This window comes from Artemia sp. Qi Xiang Cuo, chromosome 18 (genome assembly GCF_049724085.1).
Source record: "Artemia sp. Qi Xiang Cuo chromosome 18, ASM4972408v1, whole genome shotgun sequence".
NCBI classification, from domain to species: domain Eukaryota; kingdom Metazoa; phylum Arthropoda; class Branchiopoda; order Anostraca; family Artemiidae; genus Artemia; species Artemia sp. Qi Xiang Cuo.
In genome coordinates this window covers 33,918,037-33,927,539 of record NC_142811.1, presented here as the reverse complement: position 1 = coordinate 33,927,539, position 9,503 = coordinate 33,918,037, and the positions used below count along the sequence as shown (strand labels likewise).

The following is a 9,503-nucleotide window of genomic DNA, read 5'->3' as shown; positions in this document are numbered from 1 at the left end:
GAGGTTTGAGTGGTCTTGTGGGAGCCCGGGGGACCTTTGGGGGCCGGGGGTGGGCCTTTGGGAGCCCAGTGGACCTTTGGGGACCGGGGGAGGACCTTTGGGGGCCCGGGGGACCCTTGGGGTCTGGTTGGCCCTTTGGGAGCCCGGGGGACCTTTGAGGACCTGGGTAGGGCCTTTGGGGGTCTGAGGAGGGCGTTTGGGGGATAACATTTCGAAAATTTTACTTTTTAGTTTACTTTTTTTTTTGCGGCGCATTCCTGCGGCGCTTTCCTGCGGTGCTTTCCTGGCCCACGGCGCAGCCCGGCGGCGCTTCTCTGGGCCGGGGGACGTGGGGGGGCGGGGGGAGGGCCTGGGGGGCACTGGGAGGGCGTTGGGGGTACAGGGCGGGCCTTTGGGGGTCGGGGGGGGGGCTGTTGGGGGCCTGGGGGACATTTGGGGACCGGTGGAGGGCCTTTGGGACCCCGTTGGTCCTTTGGGAGCTCGATGGGCCTTTGGGGGGCCCGGGGATGGCCTTTGGGGGTCCGGGGGAACCTTGAGGGCCAGTTGGCCCTTTGGGAGACCAGTGGACCTTTGAGGACCAGGGGAGGGCCTTTGGGGGTCTGAGGAGGGCGTTTGGGGGATAACATTTCGAAATTTTTACTTTTAGTTTACTTTTTTTTGCGGCGGATCCCTGCGGCGCTTTCCTGCGGTGCCTCCCTGCGGCGCATCCCATGCGGCGCTTTCCTGACCCGCGGCGCATCCCCGCGGCACATCCTGCGGCGCTTTCCTGGCCCACGGCACATCCCGGTGGCGCTTCTCTGGTCCGGGGGACCTTTGGGGGCCGGGGGAGGGCCTTTGGGGGCACAGGGAGGGCCTTTGGGGCACAGGGAGGGCCTTTGGGGCACAGGGAGGGCCTCTGGGGGTCCGGGGGGACAGTTGGGGGCCTGGGGGACATTTGGGGACCGGTGGAGGGCCTTTGGGACCCCGTTGGTCCTTTGGGAGGTCGATGGGCCTTTGGGGGGCCCGGGGATGGCCTTTGGGGGTCTGGGTGGGCTTTTGGGGGCGCCGGTGGCCCTTTGGGAGCTCGGGGGGCCTTTGAGGACCTGGGGCTTCCTTCGGGGTTGGGGTGGGGGATCGGAACCCTTTGGGGTTGGGTTAGAGGACCTCACAACACTGTTCAAATGAAACTTGTGTATTATAACGACCACAGAGTATCACCATTAAATTCTGTTCTAAAACCTTTCCTAAAATCTTCTTTCAAAATGTCTCTATCTGTTTCGCCGAAATAATTCCATAACCTGTCTAAAACAGTTTCGCCCAATTAATCCCTAAACGTAATTCAGCGTGTTCCTTTTGTTTTTGGCATCTCTGCGCTAATGCATTTCAAATTAATGAGAAACCTGATTCCCGCGCTAAAACAATTCATCGCTAAGATGTTTCTTGGAGAATTGTTTCCATGGCCTTTGGCTATTAATATCCTTTGGAGTTCGACCAAAAGAGTTGTTTCCGAGGCAAAGACATTAATGACTTGGATCTATTCCTGGAGAATCGTTTCTATGCGAAAATTTTTAAAGTCTGACAGATGATGTCATTGGTTGATTGATCTGTCATGAAAGGGGAAATTAATTTGTTGTTTCTAAGGGGAATTATTGATTCACGATAGGTGAATTGAGGTCGACAGCACAGGTGTTCCAAGGTCGATGTTGTTGTTGTTGTAAGTGCACGCTCTCAGCGAATGTCAAGGTCGATGTTGTTGTTGTTGAAATTTAGGTCATTGACCCCATTAACCACGTGTTCTCCCTAATGACTCTATGCCCATATATGGTGTGGGCGTGGGACCTTTAGGGTCATCTCTACTTATGTTAACATTGGGTAAAGTTCATAACTTTTAGCCCTCCCTCTGGGAACTTCGGGGGATTAAGTCATCCTAAAAGACATTTTATTATATTTTCGACCATGGTGAACAAAATGGCTATCTCAAAATTTTGATCGAGTGACTTTGGGAAAAAAAGCGTGGGAGGGAGCCTAGTTGCCCTCCATTTTTTTGGTCACTTAAAAAGGGCACTAGAACTTTTAATTTACGTTCCAATGAGCCCTCCCACGATATTCTAGGACTACTGGGTCGATACGATCACCCCTGGGAAAAAAAAAACAACAAACAAACAAACAAATAAACACGCATCCGTGATCTTTCTTCTGGCAAAAAATGGAAAATTCCACATTTTTGTAGATAGGAGCTTGAAACCTCTACAGTAGGGTTCTCTGATACGTCGAACATGATGGTGTGATTTTCATTAAGGTTCTATAACTTTTAGGGGGTCTTTCCCCCTTTTTTTGAAAATCAGCCAAATTTTTTCAGGCGCGTAACTTTTGATGGGTAGCACTAAACTTGATGAAAGTTATATATTTGAAATCAGCATTTAATTCTGATTCTTTTGATATATCTATTGGTATCAAAAACCCGTTTTCTAGAGTTTCGGTTACCATTGAGCCGGGTCGCTCCTTACTTACAGTTCGTTACCACGAACTGTTTGATTTCTGTTCGTTTTGGGTTTCATTTATTTATCGATGCTGATTTGTGGTGGTTTCCACACTCTGTAGATTATTTGATTTTATTTTTGCTAATTTTTTGTTTAATGGAGTTCTTTGCTTTTCTTTGAAAAACTTATTTTGTGGAAAAAGTTTTTTAAATTAATAAATAAATAATAAAACATTGGAACCGTATGTCCTTTACTATAGGCAACGCTATAGCGTTGCCTCTGCTATTTCCATCAGTCCATTTACCGTTTTAAAAAAGAAAAAAAAAAGAACCAGTAAAGTCACTATCACATCATCATTTTACATACTGACTGAAATATTGAAGGGGGGAGGGGGTCCCTCATGCACGACTGCCCTGCCACAGACATTGAAAAGGAAATATTGCTCTTGAATTTTTTGCATGGAAGCTACCATTGCATGGAAGTAAATCTAAAAAATTTACCAAATATTGGTACTTCATTTTTCAATAAACAAAGACCTCCGGATGCAGTTATGCTGTATTTGGTAGTAGTGGGTACAAGATTAAAAAAAATGAATCATGGGTGAAAAATCAGCAAAAAACACAATCTAAAAGTTATGGCATCAAACAGTTAGAAGGTGCACCTTTCATTTGAAGGTGTAGATGTCTTTGGGAATCAAAAGGTTTTAGTATTTGAATTTTTACAGACAAAAGGAATTGTTCAATTTAACTTTTTAGTTATGGTTAGTTGTTTCCATGGTTCAACATGGCAACACTGACGAAAATGTGATACTAACATAATAATTTCACAGTTCCGAAACAACTAAAAGAGAAAATTTTAAAAAATCACGGCTTTAAGGTATGAATAGACCTAATAGAATTCGGGGGGTGGACAAAAAATGCTTTTATTCTCATGTCCTTAGTACTTCAAATTATGCATGCTTACTCGATATAAAGCACGGTACGAGAACGAAATGATGCTAGTTTTACACAAAGACAGGCAAAGTAGGCTTATCTTAACAGAAAGTGGTGGACGTGGATTTATCTTTTCTTAAGCAGGTGTAGACTGGGGCTGAGGGAAACTTTTGTGACATCAACTGCATATTATGTGATATCCATCAGGAGATATGAACTACAAATTCTCTCACCCATCAAGAGAAATTTCTCTGACCCCAAGGGTGCATCCAGGCATTTTGTTTAGGGGAGGTTCAATACAAAAAATCTAAATAAATGCATCAAAAATTTGTTTGCATGCATTTTTAGGAATCAGAAATTTTTTTTCAGTGGGGAGGAGGTCAAACCCTGATCCCTCCTCCTGGATAGTCTTGCCTGACCCCCTCTCCCTAGTGGAAGTCATATTTGTTCTCTTTAATATATTTTGGAAATAGTTTAACTCCCTGAATGATCTTGTAGAGTTGCAGAATTTATTTATGGAGACCTTTTAAAGAAAATGTATATTTTCTTCCACCATCTGATGTGTCTTTATAGTTTCAAAATTCATTAACGGAGTGTTACCTTTGCATGAAATTATACATATCTCTTGTTCCATTGTCAAGCTTTTTGTTTTCATGTACTTTTTTGTTACTCTGGCTTTGAATTTTGAGAATTTGTAATAGCTAAGCGCTTATTGTATGGCAAGCATTTTGGTTTATAAGCAATAAATTTTGTATTATTTTCCAGGCCATGAAGAACGGTTGAAATTCAATAAGTATAGTCAACAAAAAATATGCACTTCAACATGAAAAATAAAGAGGTGAGTTGTTAATTATAACCTTTTTTTAACATTCCTGATAGTCATTGAAAGTCAATGTCTTTTTTAAAAGTTAGTTTTACTTATTTATTATTAGTTTATTACAAATGAGCAAATGGTAAAGCTCTTAAGGCTTAAATTAGCAGTGAATCTAAGCTCAAACATAACGCTGAGAGGAGTTAGAGCAAAAATCTTTGCTTGCGAAAGGCAGCAGGGTTGACAAGTTTGTCAAAACAACAAATGAAAGGTGCATCTTATAGTGATTACAAGACATTGCTGAAAAATAGTGAAAATGTAAGGAGGAACGTTGTGACTAAAGTTTGGTGCTTTTACTTTCCAGGGTCCATTAAAAAAATGGCAAAAATGATTTGATATTAAAAGCAAATTTTATCCTTTCCCAAAACTTGGCATTTCACTCACTCCAACAGGCTTTTAAGCAAATTATTAGGCCCCTTTGAATTATTTGTGAATATGGCCATGATAACACAAGAGAGATAAAAGGGGAGTGGAAGAAAAGAAGAATCAGTTGTGCTCAAGAAAAGCATTTTTCTTCTGTACAAGGTATGGAAATAAACTGTGAGGAAAATTGAGGACAGTTGAAATACGGATGGGATTGGAGCATTTTAATCAGGATTCAAATTGTGTTGAGAAGTTGATTTGAAACATGTAAGTGGAAGTTTGTACTGTAGAATCGACATTTGTGTCATTGCATACCGTTTGTGATAAATTTTATGCATCCTTCTTTTTCTTTGGGCTCAAATTTTGGTCTTTCAGTTTTGTATAGATTTTGGTATATTTGAGTCATTTATAAGCCACGAACTGCAAGAAGTTCTATTTTAAAGCTTATTTTACCGTTCAAGCTTTAATTTAGTTGTTGTCTTTGTGCATTAATAAGGGTATTCCCCCAAATTTGGGCTCAATGCCAAAAAAAACAACAGAAAAAACAACACTATTTTGGTATTGAATGCTAAATAATATTACCGGCAATGAATCTTATTTTTGAATTTCTTTGCTGCTTGTTGTATGGATTTGGTTATGGTTTTTGATGGTTAATTATCATTTTTTTTTGTACTTACTTGTTATAGTGACCACACCAGGTTAATCAAAATGAAATATACCAGAATATGATGAAAACAAGACTTCAGTAAAAAAAATATGCAAACTACATAAGAGAAATATGGAAAGCAGGTCGCCCAGAACGCATTATAGTAAATACCTAACTTAACCACCTTTATAGGTGGTTACCTCTCCATAGGGTTATATGGGGGGACCTTTCCATGAAGGAAGTTTTCAGGGGGGAAGGGACATTTCTATGAACGGGGCTCCGGATTTCCCAGCATTATTAAAGAAAAACATTTGAAATTAAAAAAAAAAAAGTTTTTCAACTGAAAGTAAGGAGCAACAACAAAACTTAAAACGAACAGAAAATTTTACATATATGATCGAGTTCACCACCTAGTCAATACCTCGCTCTTTAAGCCAAAGATTTTTAGTACTTTCACAAGAGCTATTTATTCTAATTAGCGGCCTTTGTGATTAAGCGGTCATTTTTAAAGAATTGGAACAGAATTCGAACTTTAGCTTAAAGAGCAAGGTATTGACTAGGGGTATTGATTGAGGTATTGACCCCCTAATATACGTATTAAAAATCTATGAATATAGAAGTTCGTTACGTAAGTTAATTCGTAAGTTACGTATATTTATTACTAATAAAAGCGTTCGTAAATAAAATTAAACAAGTTTCGAGAATGCCATTTAACCAAATAAAGTAAAATTAAATTGCAAATTTTGTTTTAATTATTCATGTGCGGTGAGCAAAAATGAAAACCTGCATTAATTTAAAAACATTCAAAAATTAAATAAAAAAACAAGTTTTTTTTAACTGAAAGTAAGGAACGACGTTAAAACTTAAAACGAACAGAAATTATTCTGTACATGAAAGGGGCTGTCCCCTCCTCAACTCCTCGCTCTTTACGCTAAAGTTTGACTTTCTCAGAACTCTATTTTTTAAATAATAAAAAACTTTAGCGTAAAGAGCGAGGCGTTGAGGAGGGGATAGCCCCTTTCATATACGGAATAATTTCTGTTCTTTTTAAGTTTTAACGTCGTTCCTTACTTTCAGTTAAAAAAAACATGTTTTTTTTTTATTTCATTAGAGTTCAAGAACAAAGTGTGGTCGCTATTACACGCAAGTACCTTTTTTTTTGTGTGTGAACTTATAGAGCAAATATTGTTTTATTTCCGACTAAACTGGTTTTGTGAAGTGTTGCATTTATTCCTTTCAGCCGTTCATTTGCGGTGGTTATATGATTGTCTACCATGTCTACATAAGGAGGGAGGAGAGAGCTGAAATGGGTCCAAAAGACTCTAGCAAAAATTTGAAAACTCTGACCCAAATTGCCCCCTTTTCATGCTTTGACTTTCCCCAGGAATATTCCCTGATCCCCCACTAAGGGCTGATCTTATATGATCCCATGATTTTCCCTATATATACTTAATCCCTCAGAAGAGTCAGCTTCACAATATTAGCCTAGAATTGTGTTACCCATTAAATTTTTTTTATTACCTTTTAGATTCTTAGTTTTTACTTCCTGGTTCATAGAATGATTCGCCATAACCATAAAAAACATTCTTTGGTCAAACCATGACAAATAACCCAAATCATTAGAAGTATTTATGTCTATGCACTTGATTCATTTTCTCGTTGAATCAAAAATGCGTGTCGAAAATAATAACTTTTTATAAATCAATTAAATAGGTTGGCTTGTCAAAATCAAAAGCTATTAAGTGCAAAAACAGGTCTTGAGCTATTGGCGTTAACGGATTATTCGGAGAATGACGATAAATACCTTCTTTGAATCGACGTCACCGATCAGTGCAACAGGTTCAATTGATGAAGATTTCAGTTCACACAAATAAGATACAATCAAAAGTAGGTCTTTGTACGTACATACAGCGTTTTAGCCAAAGTAAATATTTTTTATTTTTTGCCTGGTTAATATGCGGTATTGTATCGACCACGTTAGAAAGAATAATTTTATTTAGTCTAAAAAGTTATCTTTTGTGGGACTTATGTCTTGGCTGAAGTCCCGCGACTGAAGCTTTTAATTGGAAAAATCAAGAGATTGTACTTTATATAATATGCTAATATAATATCCTAAATTTTAAATACAGTAATTTGTTAGTGCTCTCAACTTAACTCTAGATGGGAATTCCAAATTTGCATTGATGTAGATCAACAAAATAGCTCACACAAGAATATGAGGTAGTCTTCCGTGACTTTGAATACAGTGAAATCTTTAATTTTTACAAATATTCGCTATAAAAGTACCGCTATCAATTAAAATGGGAGCAAATATTTCCTTCATGAATTAGTGATTGTTTTGCATGAAACACACCAAATGTGGTTTTTATTGAACTGTGAAATAGATTTGATTTTTTTTTATTATAACTGCTGTTTTTATTCTAGTACTTTTAAGTATGTACAGTCCGTTTTTAATTAAAGAGATGGCGTTTTTTTTTACCTATATATGTGTCGTTCGACGTGTTTTAACATGGTTTATCAGATATTTTTGGGGTGGGCTCTCCATGACCTTTTGCTGTAATTTCACCCTCCCTCCTTGTTTGAATATTTAATGTTCACTTTAATTCGCTCAGACAACACACATTTCAGAGAATTGCGTTTTAACGTCCGAATATCAAGGTTTTGTTGCTTCGTTCCCTTTAAATTTTATTGCGACACCTCCCGGTACAAACCATAGAGAAATCATCTCTGTTTCCAAGTTGTTTGTTGTTTTTTTGTTTGCTTGTTGTTTCTCCTCAAGCAAAAACCGAAAAGTCATAGCTTCGCTTTTTGCATGTATCTTCTTTTGTATCCGTAGCCACGGAGAAGGGGGGCGGGCTGCCTGTTGGCTGTGTTATAGCCCTCTTCATTGACGTGGTATTAATAATTGACGATGATTGTTCAGTATATTATATTAGTTCTTGTTTTTAATTATCCTCAAACCCCTGTGCAAGATTACAAATAAAACATACGGCAAAAAACTACTCCGAGTCTTTTTTTCTTTTTTTGGTTTGTTACGTTGAATAAAAGACTATTGTTTTGTCTCTAAGAGCTAAGACGGCCCTTTTAGATGTGAAAGGCTATGTAATAATAACGCAGTTTGAATGGTGTGATGTAGGCTTGTAGCAATGTTAGCATGGGCACCCATAGACTGAATTTTAGGGGGGGGGCTTACCTGGTCTAATCGGCACTTCCGGTGCTGTATAATTGAAATCGGGGTGTTCCCATTTGAGCGCTTTCCCATTTGAGCGCCACGGAATTTTGTTCCATTTGAGCGCCATGGAATTTTGTTCCCATTTGAGCGCCACGGAGTACCATTTGAGCGCCAAACCCAAAATTGTGATTTTGCGGTGGATGAAGCGTGGTTTGCTGCCACATTGACCTGTAGAAATATTTATTGCCACGAAGACAACGAACAAAACTGAGGATTTTATTGGGTCAATGGTTGTGAAAATAACTTCCATTTATAGTATTATAAACTAAGTAAATATATATAGTATTTATGTATACCATATATATTTACTACTAAAGGTATATACAGGTACTTATGCATTATGCGGTATCCACCGCTATATACTGTATGAGGAAAACAGACATGAAGACCCGTCGGTAAATTTTTCGCAGTTGATATTATTGACATAAGAATAAAGTAAACATACCACTCGATACCTTTTTTATGCTCTTTCCAAATAGAATAATCATTTTTTCTTATATTAATTTTACCCCCACCCATATATATACCAATTCAGGGTATATATTTGCACACTAGGGGGGGGGGTAAATTTTATTTCTGATGATAATGGGCGGTACGATTAATAATTACCCCCACCCCCCGAAGGTGCAAATATATACCCTGGATTGGTATACATAGGGGTGGGGGTAAAATTCATTTCCGACAAAAATGATTATTATATTTGGAAAGAGCCTAAAAAGGCATCGAGTGGTGTGTTTACTTTATTCGTAAGTCAATAATATGATTTGCGAAAAATTTACCTGATCACCTAGCTATATCACCTAACATACGCAAAATATTATCTGGCGATCAACTGGGACACAACTGAAATAATTAAAATACGGCGCGCAAATGGGAATGTCCCATTTGCGCGCCATGGCGCTCAAATGGGAAAGCGCTCAAATGGGATACACCCTTGAAATCTCAAGACAAAATATCCTAGGCAGCGCTATAGCGCTGCCTAAGTAAAGAGCAATGTGGG

General features: G+C 38.8%; 1 protein-coding gene across 1 annotated transcript in view; it reads left to right on the top strand.

The window, feature by feature from the left end:
• Positions 1-9,503, top strand: part of GckIII (Germinal centre kinase III) — a 303,196-nt gene that overhangs the window by 50,288 nt on the left and 243,405 nt on the right. Inside the window, exon 2 of the mRNA XM_089104372.1 lies at positions 4,157-4,229. Coding sequence (XP_088960498.1) covers positions 4,203-4,229 — 27 coding nt within the window. The 5' untranslated portion in view covers positions 4,157-4,202. The remainder of the gene's footprint in view (positions 1-4,156; positions 4,230-9,503) is intronic.